This window comes from Hippoglossus hippoglossus, chromosome 5, assembly GCF_009819705.1.
Source record: "Hippoglossus hippoglossus isolate fHipHip1 chromosome 5, fHipHip1.pri, whole genome shotgun sequence".
NCBI classification, from domain to species: domain Eukaryota; kingdom Metazoa; phylum Chordata; class Actinopteri; order Pleuronectiformes; family Pleuronectidae; genus Hippoglossus; species Hippoglossus hippoglossus.
The window spans coordinates 4836993-4859954 of NC_047155.1; the positions used below are offsets into that span (position 1 = coordinate 4836993).

The 22962-nt window shown below is 43.2% G+C and overlaps 1 protein-coding gene across 1 annotated transcript; it reads left to right on the forward strand.

The window, feature by feature from the left end:
- The first annotated feature begins 733 nt into the window (after positions 1 to 733).
- On the forward strand, positions 734 to 22276 carry fer1l4 (fer-1 like family member 4). The gene is made up of 49 exons (XM_034584576.1): positions 734 to 866; positions 1422 to 1477; positions 4050 to 4138; positions 4289 to 4388; positions 4891 to 4985; positions 5240 to 5284; positions 5784 to 5948; positions 6049 to 6109; positions 6598 to 6729; positions 6856 to 6918; positions 7018 to 7102; positions 7184 to 7352; positions 7538 to 7718; positions 7934 to 8120; positions 8211 to 8290; positions 8476 to 8601; positions 8785 to 8854; positions 9042 to 9145; positions 9341 to 9449; positions 10053 to 10281; positions 11058 to 11190; positions 11277 to 11377; positions 11514 to 11601; positions 11758 to 11874; positions 11977 to 12129; positions 12589 to 12784; positions 12921 to 13045; positions 13228 to 13362; positions 13461 to 13634; positions 13812 to 13922; positions 14002 to 14163; positions 14330 to 14504; positions 14847 to 14962; positions 15092 to 15208; positions 15658 to 15697; positions 15809 to 15909; positions 16187 to 16321; positions 16404 to 16523; positions 17112 to 17239; positions 17318 to 17488; positions 18302 to 18456; positions 18791 to 18972; positions 19064 to 19149; positions 19226 to 19324; positions 19423 to 19540; positions 19833 to 19956; positions 20453 to 20751; positions 21203 to 21303; positions 21628 to 22276. Exons 1-49 carry the CDS (start codon positions 788 to 790, stop codon positions 21806 to 21808), a joined length of 6168 nt encoding a protein of 2055 aa, XP_034440467.1. The 5' UTR covers positions 734 to 787; the 3' UTR covers positions 21809 to 22276.
- The last annotated feature ends 686 nt before the right edge of the window (positions 22277 to 22962 follow it).

The following is a 22962-nucleotide window of genomic DNA, read 5'->3' on the forward strand; positions in this document are numbered from 1 at the left end:
ATCGATGAAGCTTTACATTGATTCATGGTTGCTTCTTTTCATAATAACAATAATAATAACCACGATGATGGTTCCTTTTGAATTTAGTCCCTACGTCTGTTGACGAATTGGAGCAACCTGGCGAATTGTTTGTCAGCAGAATTTTACTCAAACTACAGAAGAGATTTCCATCAAACTTGGTGGATGGAAGGGACACGGGCCCAGAAAGAAGCCATTAGAGATCAAGACAAAGAAGCAGATCCAGGAACAGGTTTTAAACTACAAGTAGCTCAAGGTTGTAGTTAATAGAGCTCTTGGGTTTTATCTATGTTTCTGACACAGAGGTGATGTCTTTCCTGGTTCTTGTTTTCCTAATATGATAAAACATTACTGCCTTCCAGCTTCAACACAAATACCAGACTTCATTAAAAAAAAGAGTAAATTTACAACTAACTTTTGTGCATTGGGTTTTCAGTGCTTTTCTTTGTTATTCAGCTCTTTTAGTTTGTTTTATTGAATCTAAGGAGCTGAGAACTGTAAATGTGTGTTTGTGTGCGTGTGTGTGTGTGTGCGCGTGTGTTTTAAGGAGGAAACTAGTTGAGCAACTCCATTTGCTTTCTCAAACATTAGAGAGGACCTGCCCTAACAGACGCACACACACATGTACCTCCCATCACACTGTTGGACAGCAAACACACACACAACAGTTGGTTTCAAACTGCTGAGGAGAGGAGGCAGAAGAGACGAGATGGGACGACTTTAGAGCGACGAAATGTCCAAAGACAGCTGAACGGATTAAATCAGCATCATGTCCATCAGTGTGAATCTGGGGAGGATCTCCAACCTGCCGGGACGTTCAGACAGAAAAGTCGAACTGTGTTTCAGAGGTCAGTAACACACACTCTGTCTTTATATACTATTAACTGAATTACGTCCAACAGTCTGTGGACTGTCCTGTCCATATACCTTTGTCTACTTTTGATCTGGTGTGTTTATACTGGTTTGGGCCCCTTTGTGTTTAAATACAAGTCATAATGCTACAGTATAAATTTTATGTTCTAACAGTAGTGAGCTTTCAGTTTTGTGTGACCGCAATGTAAAAAGTATTCAGACACTTTACTCAAGTAAAAGTAATAGAACGAGTATTTGATTAACTGTTAAGTCCAGCATCAAAAAGTAAATTCACTGTTTTGATCATTAAATTATAGTTTTCCAGCTCCACTGGTGGTTTTGGGCTGAAGATCAAAAAAATAAAGAACAACCTCCTCATGAACTGAAGGATATTATCCAGATTTTTCACTTTAGCATATGTACGATACTTTAATCCACATGTACTGGTCAGTTTACTGCTCTCTGATTGGGTGTGTGTTGCCGGTCATCAAAGGCTGAAGCGTCAGTACTGCTGTCATGGTAACTCGTCTGTGGGCCTTTCTGTTCTCCAGGTTTCATCCAAAAAACCAGAGTCCTGCAGAGTGAGAGCGTGGCCATCTTTGATGAGGTGAGTAAACCAGGCCGATGTGGTCTGTCTGTCACATTTGAACCAATCAGAACGCTAACGTCATTCACCACGTTTTTTTTACACTGAAGAAGGTTTGACGGTTGATTGGTTGAACCATCTTTGACGGTTACCGAAAGACCAACAACAAAAACAGCCTTCAGTGCCATTCCTTGTTCTGCCTGCAGTTATAGATCATAAACCCTGTGTCCTCCATGTTAGCAGATGGGACATGGACAAAACTTACATACAAGTGAAAACCCGACTCCTCTTTACAAATATAAAGTCAAAACATGTTCACTTCTCAGGCGATCGGTGAACTTCTACTGATGTCGGTCTGAAGTCTGTTCAGGTGGAAACAGGACGAGACACTGAGATTTCAGATCATGTGACCGTCATCGTATTTGTCCAGTGTGTGTGTGTGTGTGTGTGTGTGTGTTTGAGAGGGACAGCAGGTAGCTTATTTGTCTGCTTCAGATTGAAAGTATTTTAATGGGGCTGATAAAAGACTGTACCACTCCCACGGTACACACACACACACATGTAAATGTAAAAAACTCCTCCTTAAACACACACACACACACACACACACACACCTACCCTTGATGTAATTCTACATTTTTCACTCTGTAGAGACCAAAATTTGTAAAACAACGATTGAAACAACATTTGTGCAGAAACCACTAGTCTCTATAGATAGTTTCACCAAGTTGATCCTGACTGAAATATCTCAACAACTATACAAGGTATTCAGATCTAACTTTGTACAAACATTCATGGTTCTCAGAGGATAAATCATTATTACTTTTACTGTCCCATGATTTTTCCTCTAGCTCCATGAGGAGAGTGAATCTTTTGTTCTTGAGTGAAATGACTAAACAGATATTGGAAGGACTGTCTGAGAAATCTGTGCAGGCATTTATGTGTTCCCCAGAAGATCCATCCATCCATCCATCCATCCATCCATCCATCCATCCATTTTCTTTCACTCATCCACAAGATCATTCCTACCATATAACCTTTAACTATTTTTTGATCTATATAAACTTTAGGTTGTGTCCAGTCTTATAGAATGCGACTTTATTTTGAAAAATGCAATTTGAAACTAGTACTTTCTGATTTCATTGTGACTTTATGACATCACTGATCATTTTCTGCTGTAGATGGTCTATTGTTTGTGTAGATATGTTAAAAATATAGTTTTTAGGACAATATTTTTGTTGACCTTGAGCTTTAATGTTTGACCAATCAGCTCCAAAAGTGAATCATCTGGAGATACACTCCCCAGCACTACTCTAACTGAGTTTGGTGAAAATCTGTCCATGTGTTTATGAGTGATTTTGTACACAAACACTCACAGACAGGGGAAAAAACAATACCCTGTTTCTGGCTATGTCAGCAATCAGGGTAAAAATGTCGGTGCTGTACAACTGAAATGTAAATACATGAGTAAATACATTTTGAAAGAAAAATAATCGCTGTGCATCACATGCTGCTGGATAATCTTCTACTAAAGAGCTGGATCTGTACTAATTAATGCAAATGTCAATGAGATTTAGAAATATTCAGGAACAGAATCCGGAAGCATCAGTTTCCATCTGCTGAACTTACAGGTGGTTGAGTTTTGCATAAGATGGTGGATGAATAATTTTCACACCTCTGAATGCAGGCATCTCCATAGCAACCACCGCTGAGACTCATGGGTAATGTAGCTTTTAAAGCCAGTTGGAAAAACGTGACACATTTCAACCCGACGGCAAGAACATACAGATCAGTTCCTCCTGAAAACAGACAAACAAACAAACGTTGCGTGATTGATACAAAAGGAGAACGTATATGTTGAAGCGACGCCTCCGGCATTTTCTTTACATCACCACCTGTTTGTTGACATAAACACAGCACAGAGTGAGATAAGGTAATTACAGTAACCTTTGCGTGACGTGAACAGGGAGTTCTGAGTTTCTGAGTTTCTACGTGCAGCTTCTGAGTCAGGCTCTGTTTGTTCTTCAGGCGTTACCAGGTGTGTGTGTGTAGAACCAAACACACAACACAGTGATTAATGGTTGGTTGAGGAAATGTCCACTGTAAATACAGAAACAGTGGAAATTCATTCGATTGAGTAACAAATGCTGCCGTCGTTCATTCACTTGAGAGATTCCCTCTTGAGTTACAGCATGACGTCATCTCACAAGGCGACATACATGCTAACATGGACGTGGCTCTGAGGAGAACTTCAGACCCCCGGTTCCTCTCTGACCAATCACAGTGTGAAGTGGGTTTGAATGTTGGATTGTTTTGGCTGCTCAGACAAACAGATCCTGTCCTGACGGCTGCCTGCAGCACCTGACTGATGGTTGAGACAAAATGTGATAGATGCAAAAAGTCTTGAGTGATCATCCAGAACAGTTAACTCTTAAAAATAATAATGAATTTCCATGTTGAAAACTTGTCTGCATTAAATTAACAATGAACATAACCTCTCTCTCTCTCTCTCTCTCTCTCTCTCTCTCTCTCTCTCTCTCTCTCTCTCTCTCTCTCTCTCTGTGTGTGTGATTGTGTGTGTCTGTGTATGCAGTATTTTCGTTGGCCTCACTATGGCAAAGTGGTCAGAGATGAAGTTTTGTCCGTCAGTGTTTACAACTGCAGTAAAGTCTTCTCAAACAGGTAACACACACACACACACACACACACACTAACACAGAAACACACACACACACACACACACACACACACACACACACACACTATCATTCTGTTTGACTGAATTGAATTTACTAATTTAATGTGTGTATATTTGTGTGTGTTTGTGTAAAGACTGCTCGGCAAACTTGTGGTCAGTCTCCAGCATGTTGTTACCTCAGGGAGGCTGTTGCTACGGGAACCACTCACTGACGCCAACTACAGCTTGACTGACGTAAGGACACACACACACACACACACACACACACACACACACACACACACACACACAACACAACAAGTCCTTCAGACAATTACCGACACAAAATAAAGGGCCGATTGTTTTCCCCTGGTATTTTTGTGAGTTTGATATGAATCAAGTTTAATGTGGAACTTGCTGCCTCCAGGAAATAGCCATATGTCAGAGTTACGTAAATTAAACTACTAAATAGTTTTAAAGATTCACTTCAGTACTTTGTGAGAAAGTGTAGTGTTACACACGGTAGGTAGTGATTTACTGACACGTTTTTTCCCTCAAGGAAAAGATTATAAAATGATAAATGTCATATATATGTCAATATTGACTATGGGTAAAAAAGATTCTATCGTACACGTCCATAAATGTTCAAATTTTAATTCCATTTTTTATGGAAGGAAATTCTCACACACACTCACACTCTTGTATTAGAGAAAACTGACCCTGGTCAATATCACGTCTCTCTCTTCTCTCTCTCTAGATCTATATCGAGCTGGATATCAACTATCATCCAGTTGAGGGATCTGCAGGAGGATGGGTGGGACTTGACTTCCTGGACGTTGAAGAGAAAGATGAGTAAGTTCATGTCCACATATGACTGTAAACCTAACTTACCTTTTCACTCTTGATACTAAACCTGACTCTGGTTGTGGTGTGGATCAGGGACACAAACCTTCCAGTTCTTACTCACATCGACAGCAGTGTTAGAGGAGCACTTGCTCTCTGTTGTTTCTGGAGTCAGATGAGAAGATCTGTGGTCCAGTACAGAACCGGACTGAACAAATCTTTTTTTTTTTCTTGTCTCTCTCTCTTCCTGTCTTCATCCTCAGATCAGGTATGATCATCAGGAATGAAGGATTTGACGACCCAGAGAGGTGAGAGCTAACACCACTCACACATGCATTTTCTCAGCTATAGCAAGCCAATCGGTGTGGGAGGTGGTTACCAACATGCACGTCTTGGCAGTGTGGGAGGAGCGTGGAATACCTGGAGGAGGTTGGCTCAAAGGTTCAAAGTGAGGCGACAGTGCTAACCACTGCACCAACATGCCACATACGAACACGGAAAATAACTAGAATTGTGGCCCTGCAGTTCTATGCCTCTGCCAACCATTACCTTTGACCTTTGAGCACCGAAATCTAATCAGTTCACCCGTGAGTTCAAGTGTACTAAATTTGAAAGGATTTTATGGAGGTGTCTCTAGGATATCACGTTCACAAGGCAAAGAAATGTGTTTGTAAGGGTCACGGTGACCTTGACGTTTGACCCCCAATCACCAAAATTGAATCGGTTCATCTTTGAATCCTTGTGAATGTTTGTACCAATGGCAGATAGATAAAACAAAGCACACCAAATCTCTCTCTCTCCTGTCAGTCAGAGGAATTCCGTTCGACCAGATGAGCTCGAGCGGGAGGCCCGACGTCTGGGCCGAAGTCTGGTCATGACTGGAGATGAAGAAGACGACGACGACGATAACGATTATGACGATGACCTGGCGGACCTGGAGTCTTCCAACATCACTATCACTCCTCTGCTGAGGTCTGCTCACCGGGCTGGATCTTTACATGTGTGTTATCAACTCATCACAAACTCACCTGGGTGGAGTTAACAGTGTGTTTGTCTGTGTGTATCTGTGTAGTCGGTGCAGGCCACTGTCCAGAAGTGTCATCGCAGGAACACCCAGAGTACATAGCTTCCAGGTGAGGCCGTCTATCTATCCATCCATCCATCCATCCATCCATCCATTCATCCATCCATCCATCCATTCATCCATTTTCATTCCAACATGTAGCATATACAGTATATGTATCAGATGTTCACTGCTCATCACCAAACAGAGAATAGACACAGTTACAAACATTAAGTAAGTAAGTAAACATTTAACTTCCCCTGCCTGAAACATGACTCCTGAACTGCTGAATGTGTAAATAACCAACTCTTTGACAAAAAGTTAATTGAAGGCCATGCAAACACACAAGGGGATGATATGTCAAGGCTCACAACTTGTATCTGCTGCCCCCTAGTGACCAAAAACTCAGTTATTGCACCTTTAAGCATCAGAAAATCATAGCATGAAGATTCAACCCTGGTGTAGTCCAACACCCACTAAGTGTTTGTGTGTGTGTGTGTGTGTGTGTGTGTGTGTGTGTGTGTGTGTGTGTGTGTGTGTGTGTGTGTGTGTGTGCAGGTAAATGTAAACATCCTGGAGGCTCAGAAGTTGGTTGGAGTAAACATCAGTCCTGCAGTTTTCATCAGAGTGGAAGATCAGAAAAGACACACAGCGACGCAGAAATCGACCAACTGCCCGTTCTACAACGAGGTACCGCAGAGTGGAGAGTACAGTTGAATACTCTACAATACAATCCTATACAGTAGAATACAGTAGATTACAAAAAGTATAATGTAGTGCAATGAATACAGCTGTTTTCCTCTCATCCTCTTTCAGAACTTCCAGTTTGAGTTTCAGGAGGCTCCACAGATCCTCTTTGATAAAGTCATAGAGATAAAGGTCGGTTGTTTTGTCTTTACTCATGTTTCTACTGCTGTTACCATGGTGACAGACCTGAGCATGATCAAACTGAACACCTGTGATGTCACCTCCTCTCAGGTGTTCCACAGAAGGACTCTGGCCTTCCTGATGACCCACATTGGAACATTTAAAATTGACATCTCCACCATTTACAACCAACCAGGTACCAGTACCGCTCACATCGTGAGTACTCTGATTCAAATACTGCGGTACTCACTGACTTCTGACATCTCTGCATTTCCAGATCACCGCTTCTACCAGAAGTGGGCACCTCTCACTGACCCGGCAGACACCAGATCAGGGATCAAGGGTTACGTTAAGGCTAGCCTCAGTGTGTTTATGAAGGGAGATGCTCTGAACATGCCCAGTCTGCTGCCAGGCTCCACGTCTGGGGCCAGTGAGGATATCGAGAAGTCAGTAGTATTTGCCTCGTACAGTACTGCATGTACAGTATTAAAATATAATATTAATCATCATCTTCACTCTGATCACAAATAATTCACTAATACACAACTACACCACAAAAATCTAAAAACAGATGTGATGATAAAAGTCATGAGCACAGTTATGCCCCTGACTGCTGTTGTTATTCTTGCAGGAACCTGCTGCTCCCTCGGGGTATGGCTTCTGAGCGTCCGTGGGCTCGTTTCCGTGTTCGTATTTACAGGGCCGAGGGTCTGCCCACCATGGATTCGGGTCTAATGGCCAAGATGTCGAAGGTCACTGACCGGACAGTCTTCATTGACCCTTATGTACAAGTGACCTTTTCAGGACAACAGGTACTGAGATATTTTTATACAAATGTTACATACGTTTTACTCCAAGAGGCCCTCAGTGGGAGGAAGCACTAGTTGAGTGGTTGAGAAAGAACCTAAATGTACAAATGAAATTGTTTGCTCTGAGGATAGTTCCTGAGTTTAGCTTCTTTAGTTCCATAGTTCCTGAAATGTTAAAAAGGGGCTCTTTGTCTTTCTATGTGTATTCATGAATCCAGGGGGAGACATCAGTTGGTAGCGCCACCAGTTGTCCAGTTTGGAACGAGGAGATCAACTTCATTGAACAGTTTCCTCCTCTGGCGCAACGAATCAGAGTCCAAGTCCTTGATGACGCCAAAATGGGAGACATCGCCCTGGCAACACACTTCCTGGATCTGCAGCAGATTTCTGACCCCACCAGGAATGGTATAATTAGCATTTTACACGGAGAGAGCAGCCTTTACTTGCGTATCGCCTGACTTAACAGGGGAATGTCTGTCTATCTTTTGTCTGCAGGGTTTAACCCCACCTTTGGGCCCAGTTGGGTCAACCTGTATGGTTCTCCGAAGAACTCCACCCTTGGAGACGTCCACCAGGTAAATCAAACTCAACATTTAAAGAAATACACATCTTCACTTTCTTGTAGGGTTGGGTGAAAAAGTCTTGGTGTTCTATTGCCAAGAATCCAACAAAGACTCCAGGGAGTCATTGCATATACAGAGGTAGTCTGGCACATTGCCCCAACAAACCATAATTTGGGTAATACCTGTTTTTCCTCCAGGCTTTGAACCAGGGTCTTGGAGAAGGAATCTTTTATCGTGGTCGAATCCTCCTTGCCCTCAGTGTGGAGGTCTACGCCTCACCGGCCGCTGCCGTAGCAGATACAGGCTCAGTCTCCCTGGGAAAGGTGGCCACTTCCTCCTTTTCTTCTATAACAGTAAAGCTCTGTGTACACTTATAACACCTCAGAGTCAGGATGTTATTACTTATGTAATCACAATATCTAATGAAATCTTTTGTGACCTTATCAAGACTCACCTGAACTCTTCTGATGTCTAACTTCATGGGCTCATATTTCTGTTTTCAAAAGGTGAAAGGAAAACTGGGGAAGCTTGGAATGAGGAGGAAGAGGAGCAGCAAGAAGAAGGAGAAGAATGAAGGTCAGTGATTCAAAGAGAACCTCTTTTCCAACATTTTTCTTTGAGAAAAAGCCTTGATGAGACACATTTTCACTTGGGCCCTGTTCAGTACACAGACAGGTCCAGGACACTGCAAATGCCATTATTTTTTCATATATGCAGAACTATAGCATGAAACAGGATAACCAATTGCTTGTTTTTGCTATAGCATCCACAGTTGCCAGTGGATTTCTCAGTGAGTCAGGAGATGCAGGAGTTGAGGTACCAGAATCTATTACCGTGGAGACTGAGGAGATCCACCCTCTCCCTGAGGTCAGTGCCCTCATCACCGGCACCATTTGTGTTTATGAACATTCACTATCAAAGATTTCTTCTGTATGGCGTTCTTCCAGACTTTCAATATCTATTTGGTTGTCCTGCTCGTCTTTCTTTCTTTATTTGTTGCTCATCTTTTTGAGAGTGTGACGTCCTGCATCTCTCAGATTTGTCTTTGTTTTTCATCCTCAGGGTTTCCTGGGGGAAAGGGAGGATTTTCTGCTGTTTGCATCTCTGTTTGAAGTCACAATGATAGACTCGTCTGTAGGAACCAGACCACTGACGTTTGAACTCTCCATAGGTAAAAAGTGTATTCTATATCCTGGTTGTGAGAACCATTTAATCACAGATATGCATGTACCAGGACATACACAACAGCAGCTCAACAATAATTACTTTAATTAACCTGTCCAACCATAAATATATTCAACACTATAACATAAGTCAAAGGAAAGCACAATTCAGAGGCTGACACTGAAGAAGATTTGACAGTTTGACAATTTTCGTGAAAAATTATATCAATAATCAATCGATTATCAAAATAGTTTTCCGAAGAGTTGTCCATAGAGAACCAAATGTGAGCTGTAGGCAGTGATGATTAAATATAGCTGCCAATTAGGTATTGACTCGGGTTTGGAGATGCAGGTTATACTCGACATAAGTTATAGATCAGTTCAATTTGGGGAATTTGTGCCTTCGGGCCTGAGTCGGGATCTGATGCCAGTTTAAAAAGTGTCACCAGACCATTGTGGCTACCTGGAGTTATGGGAACTGAATATTAGTCCTTGGGATGGTGCTCGTATAAAAATAGTTTGCTTGGCACATGGATAATACATCCACAGTTAAGATGGGGAATTGTCAATATCAAACCCCTGAGCTTCACCAGCTGTCCTGTTTCTCACAGGGAATTATGGGAAAGCGGTGGGGATTGGGAGATCCAAGAAGAACCAGAGCAGGGAGGAGCTGAGAAGGAGCAGAGAGGAGCTAAGGAGTAGCAGGGAGGATCTGAGTGAGGAAGCACAGGGTCTGCTGGAGTCAGAGGAGGAGCTCGACAAGGAGGAGATGCTGAATCTGGAACCTGAGAACAGATCATTGTCCACTCCTATGAGACCCCAGGCTACTGAGTATGACAGGTAAATAACCTCTGCACCTACATGGGGGCAGGATCAGGAGACACACTAAGGTTGCTTGAATAAGCTCCTCAGCCACCTCCTTCAGCTGCTCCTGGGTGATACCTAAAGACTTCTTGGCCAAATGGGAAAGAGTCTCTCATGGCCAGGATCCATGAAGTGGCTGCAGAATCCCTAATCTGTGCACTTTATCTTGAAAAACTTATTTCATAGATGTTCTTGCATTGCTCTTACTTCGGGCAATTCAAAGTTGCCTTTATGCCCCCCTGTGCCTCGGTAGGTAGAACTAACACCACCATCCACCTTCCAATTTTCTGCCACTTGTTCAAGGTAAGCCCAGGGACAGCATGCCAAATAAAGAAGCCTATTTATACTTCTTCCCAAGCACCGTCTGGTTATTCCCGGACCAGATGGGATAGTCTCTCCAGTATTTACCTTGGTTTGTCTGAGTCCTCAAACCCGGCCTCTTCCACAAGTGGCATGGCAGTAAGGTTTAAGAGTTTCTCAAAGCTTTCTGTTCCCCTCACCAACAGTATCTTCAGTCTAGGTCAGCAGTCTGCTTCCCACGTGTTAAGCCCTGCCTCTCCTTCCTGCATTGTCATACAGTTTGCCAGGACTTCTGTCAGGCCAATTGAAAGTCCTTCAAAGGGTTGTTTGTGTGTTTGATCCCAATGGTTTGACCACTGTGTTGCCAATGCCATTTACCATAATATGGTAGCAATTCTTGGAGAGATAAATACTGCACAATACTGCCCACTACTTATCTGTCTGTCTCTCAGGTCATACCAGTGTCTTCCCCTCCAGCCTCCCTCCATGAAACAGAAGCCTTGTCTGTTTGTCTGGAGTCAGTTTGAAGATCACAGCTTTCGTCTCAATCAGGCAAACTGGCTTAGCAAGATGGCCGACAGGCTGGTAAGGCACAAATTATTAATTTCTTTGACAAATAATACAGAATGATGTGATGTGTCTGTGGTCATGTCTTCTCCACTGCCCCGTAGGAGTATGGTCTTGATGAGGTGGAACGACTCCTGAGGAGGCCGAAGAGTAATGCGAAGGAACGTTTGGTGGCGGTGCTCCTGGAGCTCTTGGCCTCCTGCAAGTCAGTTCCCTTTCGTAGAGAATAGTTTGATTTGTCCCCACAACTACGTAACTGGCTGTACCCCTGTCTGTCCTTATCGCTGTCTGTCTTCCTTCCTTTAATCCTCTTTATCCTCTTGTCGGTTGTCTCCCTGCAGGCAGTTTACTGTTTTCGCAGAAAGGAAGTCTCAGTGTCGTCCCAACAACCTTGACAGATGCAGGAAGGAGTTCATCAAGAAGAATTTGGTGAGTCTGCTCTCTCTCTCTCTCTCTCTCTCTCTCTCTCTCTCTCTCTCTCTCTCTCTCTCTCTCTCTCTCTCTCTCTCTCTCTCTCTTTCTCTCTCTCTGTCTGTACCTGTCACTATATAACTACCTACCAACTGAATGGCTGACTGTCTCCAGGTCCTGCTGGCCAGACAGGCAGTGAGGGCCAGACGTAGGATAACCAGGCGGCTGGCCAAACAGCGGTTGATGGATACCAGGAAACTCCTGAAGAAACTCCGCCTTCTGGCTAAAGAGGTCAGAGAGAGATCACCATAGGTCACCATAAATATAGCAAAGATTGCAATATGTATCATGTTTGAGGTCTGACCTCCCACCCCCAAACTACACCCTTTCCAGCCCCAGAATACCATCCCGGATGCGTTTCTGTGGTTACTGAGTGGAAGCAAGCGATTGGCTTACATCAGAATCCCTGCCCACTCCATCTTTTTCTCATTGGTGGAGGAGCAGAAGGGACGAGACTGTGGCCGAGTCACCACCCTGTACATGAAGGTATCTAAAATTATCAAGGACCCTTGTTGTTCTGTCTCTAAATCATCCATGACACATATAGTTCTAAAAGTCATTGCTGACTGTCACCATTCTTTTTCTAAAATCATAAATGATGTTCATTGTTCGGTCTTACACATCACTGACGACCACTTGTCTATGAAATCATCTATGGTGCTTGGCATTCGCTTTCTAAAATCACAGATTATGCTCACTGCTCCGTCACTAGCATGATCGATATCATTCACCATCCTGTCTCTTACAGGCTCAGTGTTACTTCTCTAAAACCACTGATAACGCTTGATGTTCCATGTTTAAAATCCTCTAGGATGCTCATCTTTCTGCCTCAAAATCATAGATGACAATCATTGTTCTCTCTCTAAAAACATCTTTGGCCATTGCTCTTTTGTCTCTAGAATCATCAGTGAAATCATTAGTCTGTGTTTCTGTCCATTCTTTCAGTCTCCAGGAAGTTCAGCAAGGGAGATCTTTGCTAAGCTTGAGGTCTACCTGTGGCTTGGTCCATCCAAGTACAGTAAAGAGGCAACCAAAAGCTTACCGGAGGAGTTCCTGCCGGTCTATGAGGAGGAGGCGGAGGAGCAGAGGAACCTTGACACTGCAGGGAGGAGGAAACTTCCTGTTAGTTTGTCCTGCCAGGGTGAGTCAGCTGACCTCCAGCAGGAGGATTGATGATGATATTTCTTGTGTTGTCTGTACTTAAAAGAAAATACCAAGACTTGCATTACGTCTTAGCTCGACTCATCATCGGTGAAAGTAGATCTTATTCTTTGCAGATAGCAGGTACTTCCAACTACGATGTCACCTGTACCAGGGGCGTGGCCTAATTGCAGCTGACGACAACGGCCTGTCAGATCCCTTTGCCAAGGTTCTTTTCTCTACCCAGTGCCAGGTCACCAGGGTAGGTACAATGGTACAATCGTCCCATTCATAGAAAGGTTCATTTCTTCATTCTATTCAATAACATACTGTCACTGATTCAAAATTCTGAGCCTGATATGTGAAATTGGTGGAGTGCCCCTTTAACACATAGGTATTTTATACTTATTCTCTGTGTTTGTGTTTACGTGTGTGTGTTGTCAGATGTTGCCTGACACGCTCTCTCCAGCCTGGTGTGAGTGTTTGTTGTTCGACAGAGTCCTGCTGGAAGGAACAAGGGAGGAGCTCCAACGAGACCCGCCCCTCATCATCATCAACGTCTTTGACTATGACTCAATGGTGACACTGACCTTCTTCTTCTTCTTCTTAGTATTGTTACGAAACATTCATTGACGAAATGCTGTTAAAACAGCCTCTGTGTTATGGTGTTTGTGTAGGGTAGTCCGAAGCCGCTGGGTCGGGCGTTTGCAGAGCCAGAGTTTAAACCTGTGGAGCAGTTCTACCAGAGGCCCAACCTCCATTTCTTTGACATCAACTTGGGAAGGGCCCCTGCCGGCGAGCTGTTGGCTGCCTTCGAGCTCATCGAGCTGGACTACTCTGGGTTTGGAGAGGTGACACCTGTTAATCAATAAATCAATTGCTTAGTGTCTCTCTCTTCCATAGATGTGCATATCAATTGAAGTAGACTCCAGGTCTTGAATAAGAAAAAGTGTCACGTTATTAACAAAAACACAATATACTTGAATTAATTCCAGACAGTGAACTAAACTCTCATCTCGCCCCTGCAGCCCTGCCTCCCCAGCAGTACAGACCCTCAGGAATTGACCTACATTGAGGAGGAGAGATATTACATCATCCCAGAAGGAGTCCGACCTGTTCTGAAGACCTTCAGGATAGAGGTCTCACACATGCAAACTCACCGTATTGTGTATTAGTGTTTATCGGACAGTAGGCTTATAGGTGTGCATTTGTGCTCAGGTGCTGTTCTGGGGTCTGCGAGAGCTGAAGAGGGTGCAGCTCTTTGAGGTGGAGCGCCCCCTGGTGAGGGTGGAGTGTGCAGGAAGACAGCTGGAGTCTGAAGAGGTCGAGAACTACAAGACTCACCCCAACTTTAAAGAGCTGGTCCGCTACATTGACGTGGTCCGTTTATGTCATTACTGATGGTTATTGACATCAGTTGCTCATTTAGGTTGAAGACATACGTCTTCTTTCACTGAATATTTTGGGCACACTCTGTGTATCCATTGCAAGCATACAGCTAACGTCCTCCCTCTTGTTTTTCTGTCTGCCTTTCTGTTCAAATCAGGACCTGCCGGAACAGGCCTACCTCCATCCTCCTCTGACATTGTTTGTGGTTGAGCATCGAGCCTTCGGTCGACTTGCTCTAGTTGGGTCCCACGTGGTCCAGAGTCTCATGTATTATGCCCCACCTGAGCTGGGGGGGAGGGAAGAGGAGGAAGATGACGAGCCTCAACCAAAAGGTAAGAACTACCCATTGACAGACATAGAAATGGATGTAGACTCTGGGTCCAGAAACTGAAGCTAATGTGGTAGTACCTGAAACCTGTTTTCTCTGCAATGACCAGCGAAGATCGAAGTCAGTTTCTATAGAAGTCCATAAGAAAATGGCTCTACTTCTCACTCGATTTATAAAGTCAGTAAACTTTTTCCTAAGGAACGTTATGGTCCAGTTTCAAGTCTTCTTCAATACAGCATTATGGTCATTTAGTAAATTATGGTCCCATTTAGAGTCAAATTGATGATAAGGAGCTTGTGGTTGACTTCTCTTCTGAAGTTTAAATGGACACTGTTTTCTTTACCAGCGGTGAGGCGGAACACAGTGAACGTCAACACTCTGTCCACAGTGAAGAAGATGGGACTCAGCACCCTGACAATCAAACAGTCGAAGATTCCCTACAACCCCATGAAGCTGGTTCGCGTATGTTGATTAACCTCCTTCACATTCTCCTCTGGTTACAAAAATACACCTGAACTGAAATTTAAACCAGATTTGAACCAAGAGAGATGAAAGATTGTGTTGATGTTGACAATTTTCCCGCTGTCTCAGTCTCCTCTGAAGAAATTGATGACAAAGGGGGAGGAGCTGGAAGAGGAGCTGCCAGAGAAGGAGGAGTTGGACTGGTGGTCGAAATATTATGCTTCAGTGGACGAGCTAGAGAGACAGGTGAGACTCCATTTGGTCCATCATGTTTTTAATTTGCCTTTCTGTATATACAAAAATAAAAAAAATAAAAAATTACATATAATAAGAGGACAAAAAAGAAAACATGAAAAAAAATATATAAGAAGAAATAATAGGGAAATAAACCAAAAACTATGTATTCATTATTTATTTGGTTCTTGTGCTGTAACGTATGAACATATTGTAGATTTTTGGTGATGTTGTGTATTTATTTTACTGTTGGGTAATATGTATTATATGTATTTAAAAGGCCCTTATTGGGACATGATTACCAGATAATTCATTTTAGAAAGGTCAACAACAGGCTACATGTTAAGATGGAGTTCCTTTACGTTGAACATATGTAAAAATACACATTACAATTTGAAGGAAGAGAAAAATTACACCAATCAATCAGTTTTTTACTCAGCATGTCTCTTGATTGTCTGCAGGCTGCTGATGAACAGGATATGGAGGAACAAGCAGATGGAGGTACAGTTCATCTGGGTTATTTCAGATATAAATATATACGTATTTATTTTCAATATTTTGTTATGTTGCTTCCTTATAGGCTATAATCATTAACTTACAGATTCTTTTCAGATGGAGCGAATCTGACCATGGCGAACATCGAAGAGGAAGAGGAGGAAGTTGTGGTGATTGAGATCGAACCTCCCAAGCGCAAGACGATCGCCACACTGAAGGTGTGTGACATCACTGTGATCAACAGTTTACAGTTCAGGCTGCACCGACGTCAGCGGCGGAAAAACACTGAATCAGATGTGAAATATGATTTAATACCAGTCTAATTCTCGTCCCAGGTCAGGTGAATGCATAAAGACAGAAATGTAATCTTCCTGTGTGTGTGTGTGTGTGTGTGTGTGTGTGTGTGTGTGTGTGTGTGTGTGTGTGTGTGTGTGTGTGTGTGTGTGTGTGTGTGTGTTTGTGTGTGTGTGTGTGTGTGTGTGTGTGTGGGCTCAGCTGTATGGAGGTGATCTGGAGTCAGAGTTCAGTCAGTTCCAGGACTGGCTGCAGATCTTCCCGCTGTATAAAGGCAAAGCGAGCACTGAGGACGAGGCTGAGGACGAAGAGGAGCGGTTGATGGGGAAATACAAGGTACCGTGGACGGAGAGGTTCTAGTCTTTCTTTCTGTTACTCTGATACCAGGTGTTCATTACTCTGTCCTCTCTGTCCTCAGGGCTCCTTCTTGGTTTATCCGATTGATTTAGAAGACAGAGAAGAAACCAAGTGTCAGATCACAGATGGAATCCCCAAAAATTCACCCATCAAAGTCTTAGTCCGAGTCTACATTGTCAAGGTACTTGTCATTCTGTCTACCACCGCTTGTCTTTGTCTTAGTTACTTGTGCTTTCCACATTTTATGCCTCTGTGCCGGTGACATCCAGTTGCTTATGGCATCATGTTTTCTGGTTGTCCATCCGCCTGTCACAGCCTTGTGAACACAGTTACTCAAGAACGTCTAGAGGGAATTTCTTCAGATTCGGTACAAGCAATGCCCTATGAACGCATTTTAAGAACGACTCGAGAAAATCCTTTGAAATTTTACACCAATGTTCACTTAGACAAAGGGATTACATTTTTAGATTTTGGTTGTCAAAGGTCAAAGTTTTTGGTCTCTTTTTCAAGTTTTGACCAGTTGTTATTTGGAGAAAGATGATGTCATTATGTCAAAGGTCACAGTGACAACCACATAATTCTTGTATATAAACTTTTTTTAAGGATGCTTTTCATTTTTCTTTCATTCAAGAAATTCAATTATGTGCAGAAATCTGAGATATGAGAGTTTGCTTCTACAAAGGAGCCATTTTTCCCCTTTAACCCTGCTGGTACTGTGTTTTTCACTGTGAGCTTTACTTTGTGTTCTACCGTGTCTGTTTGTGTCCAGGCCACCAGTCTGGCTCCCACAGACCCGAACGGTAAAGCTGACCCGTACCTGATGATTCGAGTCGGACAGCAGAGTCTCGACACCAAAGATCGATACATTCCCAAGCAGCTAAACCCCACGTTCGGAGAGTGAGTACCTGTTTGTACCACCTGTACCAGTCCAACCGCCTATGACTGTCCAACTGTCTGTCTGACTTTGTCTTTCAGGGTGTTTGAACTCACCGTATCTTTCCCACTGGAGACAGAGCTGGGTATCATGGTGATGGACCACGACCTCATTGGTGCTGATGACGTCATTGGCGAGACACGGCTCGACCTGGAGAACCGGTTCTACAGCCGCCACAGAGCCGGCTGTGGGCTGGCTCTCTACTATGACACGTTAGTGCGACCACATCACATTAGTCTATGACACGTTACAAAAATGGACAGAGTAGAAAAGACCACACACGAGGACTGTGACACCTGTGACACCTCAGTACTAGTAGTAGGACATATTAATACCAAAACTATGACAAATTAGTACTAGTACTGCAACATAAACCTCTCAAAGCTACATGTTTCTCACAAAACACATTAGTACCAGAAATGAAATACATGGACACATTAGAACTCATTAGAACATTATGACACTTAAAGTTCCAAACTAGGAAACAATACAGTACTTTAATTTTGTTAAACACGTGAAATAATAGTAGTCTATACTTATAGAGGAAATTTAAAATCCAGATTACAAAATAATTCACATTTAAAAGACAATAGCTATAATAGAGGAGTGGCTCTCTGATACATGTTTTTCTTAAGAGGAGACAGTCGACATGATTTCCTCAGGCAGATGGTTCCACAGCCTCAGGGCCCTGACTGCAGATGCTCTGTCCTCTTTAGTTCTCAGTCGGTTTCTGGGACAGATCTCAGGCCTCTGATCACGTCTCTTGTTTGTGATTAAAAGCCCGACGACTGAGTTCTGCCCAGCTTGGAGTCGATCAATAGATTTTTGGTTTAGTTGGGAAAAAGGTTGCTAGATGAGATGAAGACATGTAGGATGGTCTCTGTGAGGTTTAAAGATAAAATAGAACATATGTTTGGAATATTTCGAAGACTGACAACTATGGAATATTTGCACTGGTACTACTTGTTGAAAAACACTTTATTATCAGTATTTATCTACCTGTCTGTCTCCCTCTCTCTCTCTAGGGATGGCTACAATATTTGGCGGGATGCAAAGAACCCGTCCGCCATCTTGGCCGAGCTCTGCAAAGAGAACCGCATCCCGTCTCCGGAGTACAGAACATCTCAGGTCAAAGTCCTCAACAAGATCTTCAAAATCCCACCAGACGCAGTACCTGAAGGTAGGACAGACAGACAGACAGACAGACAGACAGACAGACAGACAGACAGACAGACAGACAGACAGACAGACAGACAGGGAGACAGGGAGACAGACAGACAGACAGACAGACAGACAGGGAGACAGGGAGACAGGTGGTGAGATAAGCAGGTAGAGAAACAGCCAATTAGTAAAAGTGGAGGAGAAGAGCGTATGATTATACCTCTGTGGACCCACATTCAGAATATATCATGTACTGGTATTGCTACTACGACCTGGCTCTACTGCTTCTGCTAACACAACAAACTGTATAAATGGCTCTAACTCTAGACTGTTGTTGTTGTTGTTGTTGTCAGGTCTGCTGAAGAAGAACCAGCTCTCTCCAGAGGAGCAGGCAGAGATAGAGGAGCACGCGGCCCTGAGTGTGCTGCAGCGCTGGGGGGAGATGAGCGAGTTCCTCCCTGGCGCCATCCGTCTGGTCCCAGAGCACGTGGAGGTCCGGTCCCTGCTGAACCCGGACAAACCTGGACTCCCACAGGTGATCACAGCACAAACAAGCACAGTCACGCTCAACCACAGTAATGACACCATTATGTTACTGAAGTGGTTTGTGTATGTGCGTGTTGCAGGGTTACCTTCATATGTGGGTGGACATGTTTCCTAACGATGTCCCAGCCCCGCCCCCTGTTGACATCAAGCCCCGCCTACCTGAACAGTGAGTCAGTCAAGTACAGTAGAATGGAACTGCAGGAGTGATAATATGTAACCTTTCGTTGTTCCTATGGCAACAGGTACGAGCTGCGCGTCATCATCTGGAACACGGACGATGTGTTTCTGGACGATGTCAACCCGTTCACTGGTGACCCGTCATCCGACATCTATGTTAAAGGGTCAGGCTCACACACACACACACCCTAACCCACTCAGGCACGCACACGCGTAATTCAAGCTAACCTAGCTATGGTAACAAAGGTACTTATCTGTGCAGATGGATAAAGGGACTGGATGGAGAGAAACAGGAAACTGACGTCCACTTCAACTCTCTGACTGGAGAAGGAAACTTCAACTGGAGATTTGTGTTCCGCTTCGACTACCTTCCAACTGAGGTAAACTCAGTTCAATTCAATAAGTGTTTCTGAGTATTTCCTGTTCCCTAGAGGATGAACCCAGACCTTCCCCGATGACTCATCATCTTTCCTGTATACATTAATGTCCTTTTCATCCCCACCACTGTTGTACTTCTAAGAAAAGCTAAATCATTATAATGGTGTTTGGTCATATTGTTGTTGTAATTAACACTGCGGCCCCTTGGAGGCGTTAGGAGGATTTTACTGAAACACTGTGATTTACAGTCTGGTTGTCTGTTAGTGTAAATGTATTAAATCTCTGGTCCTATAGAAAGAGGTGGTTTTTAAGAAGAAGGAGTCCTTCTTCTCTCTGGAGGAGTCGGAGTTTCGACAGCCGGCTGTTCTGACGCTGCAGGTGTGGGACTATGATCGCATCGCAGCCAACGATTTCCTGGGTGAGACACAAAATCCACTGAAACTGAATTTATTTACATTCTATTGATTCTTACTTCCTTTATTTCCACATATTTTAGTAAAAAAAATCTGTTATGATGATGTTCTCCTGATTTCTGGTCTCAAACAGAAATACTGTTTTCATTTTCTAACTCATTCTGATCTGTTGTCTCTTTTCTGTTCAGCTGCTTTCAGTGAACGGAACAACTAGAGATTTTTCAAATTAAAAGCAGTTGAAAAAGCACAAACTACATTTAATTCACCCGAGAAATCTCAGACACTGATATTTCCAATCTTGAACAAAAGAAATCAAAATTTGTTTTTAAAGTTTTAAAGTTTTAAATAGAATATTTCAGAGTTGCCTTAAAAGGGACCTGATTTGCTTTGAAGCAACTTTTTTTATTCGAGGTTCAGGGGTTAAAACAGTTCTAAAACAACCAAAATCTTCTTCCTCTTGCTCCTCATCCTCCTCATCATCTTTTGTTCGTCCTCCCCCAGGCTCCATCGAGCTTCGTCTCAGCGACATGGTGCGAGCAGCAAAGTCGTCCGGTCAATGCTCGATCGGGATGGCGAAGGATCGGGCCAGCCCCCGATTCTCCATCTTTCGTGCCAAGAAGATGAAGGGCTGGTGGCCACTGACCCGCCTGAAGACGGCCGAGGACATCGAGAAGGAGGAGAAGGAGAAGGAGGAGGCCAAGAAGAAGGGAAAGAAGAAGAAGAGCAAGGACAAGAGGACAAAGTTGAAACGGGAGCAGCTCCAGTACACCGACAGCAGCGGCAACACCTTCCTGCTAATGGTACAAAAAAACCTGACTCCTAAATATATTTGCATTTCTGCTGTAACGAGATCTCTGCAATCTGTAATTTGGTAATTTTGGGTTTATGCATTTGAATTTGAGTAAGATGACGAAGGGCATTTGGAGCCAATGCAGATTTTTAGATAACTTCCTTTCCATGGTATGGTTTTAATGTGTGAAACTTGGGAAGCGTAACGTGGAAGTAACTGGACATTATGTGGGATTAATATTAGTCTTACAAAGAAAAAGTATACGGTGGAAATGTGCATTATACAGAATTTACCATGTGAGACATTACAGCTCTGGTTATTTCACCCACCTCAGTGTTTTCCATGAGGAAAAGGCCTTTATTTGAAAAACCTCTTTTTATTTAACAGTGTGCAGCGCTGAAGTTAATGTAGATGTAAAAACCAAGTCTAATCCAAACTGCTCTTTTAATACTCGTGTGAAGGGGAAGGTGGAGGCCGAGCTTCAGCTGGTGGCATTGGAGCAGGCGGAGGCCAACCCTGTGGGGCGGGCCCGCAAAGAACCGGAGCCTCTGGACAAACCAAAGTACGACACGCACACACACCCACATACACACGCACACACATAACACACACACATGTAGGCACCAATTTTTTACATGAATAGTTTCCTTGCTGAGCAGCAGTGCGGACTGCCAGAGGCTCATATTAACTTCAAATAGACTTCTGAGTATAGTTTTTCACAGAAGAGAGACTGTTGATTTCCACTGTCACTACTTGTGTTTTAACTTTTTAACTTTGCAGCAGTTTCATTCGAGTGCATCAACGTCATTGTGAAATTTATCAGTTTTAAATGCTAGTGTGACATGAAGCCTGCTGTAGTGTGACCAGTCTCCTGTCGTCCCCCCAGTCGTCCAACCACCAGCTTCAACTGGTTCGTCAACCCGATGAAGACCTTCATCTTCCTCATCTGGAAGAAGTTCAAGAAGTTCATCATCACTGTGATTATCCTCGCCATCCTTGCGCTCTTCCTCGGCCTCATCGTCTACACGCTGCCACAGCAAATCTCCGCACTCGTCATCAACGGATGAAGAAACGTGCAGAGTGTTCATCACCTCCAGCTCCACCATCATGTCCCAGCACAGGTTTCTCAGTTTACGACTAACTGGCGTCATATTCTCTCCTCCAGCCGATCACTGTGGAACTCAATCATGATTTAATACATTCAGCCTGGACTTCACTACATTACCCAGCGTCCCCACTGATCTGAGGATGATTGAAGTATTTAGGATTCTCTTTTACTGTCATTCACAACCAGAGAAAATTACTGGACACCTTTTACTTCATGCTTAGCCTATATACATATTAATATAATGTCATTTAAATATTATTACTGTGTAGCATCACTGGCCAAACTTACATCCAACAAATAAGCACTTTTCCAAAACAAAAAGATTCACACTATTGTGTACAAGTTTAATTTTGTTGATTAAATACAGTTGTTGTTGCGAGTTTCTTTTTAATGTTAAAAGCAAATAAATAAGTAAAATAAAGATGCACTGACAGAGAGCTGAAGTTGATATTTTCATTCATACCAGTTTCAGAAAGATCAATGTGAATGTTTGCTGCTATTTCTGAGTGAATAAATAAATAAATATGAATATCAGTTAGAATGATTCTGTCTGTTTGAAGGCAGTGAAGAGAAAACCCACAAATATTCAGTTATTAATTCCCCAAATGCATTGTGACAAATGAATGTAAAATGAATATTATTTCATATTCATTTAAGATTAAATTATCTTTCATTGTAGTAACCAGGGGACGAACTGGATCCGTATCAGATCAGAATGGCAGGAATAGGAAGTGGACAGGCTCACATGTGTTTCATCCTCTGGAGTCCGAACCTTTTTACTCGTAGATAATTCAGTGTAATAATGTGGAAAAACACAGTTTGACAGATGAAGCTGAGTTAAAGTCAGGACTCAGCCTCCAGACTCCAAACCTCCTCGTCCTCGTCTTCAGTCTGAACCACAGGAAGTCTGAATGGTTTGTTTACAGACGCCGGCTGCGATTGTTTCCTCTGAGACTCTGATGATGATGACGGATCATGTGGAGATGAATGTTAACTCGTGTCAGAGACTAGAAGGGAAGTTACATGTGAAAACCAGTGAACAGTTTGGGTTGTGCTGCTGTTCGAGGAGTCCCTCTCTGCTTTCTGCCATGCTAGCTTCAGAGATGGTTACGT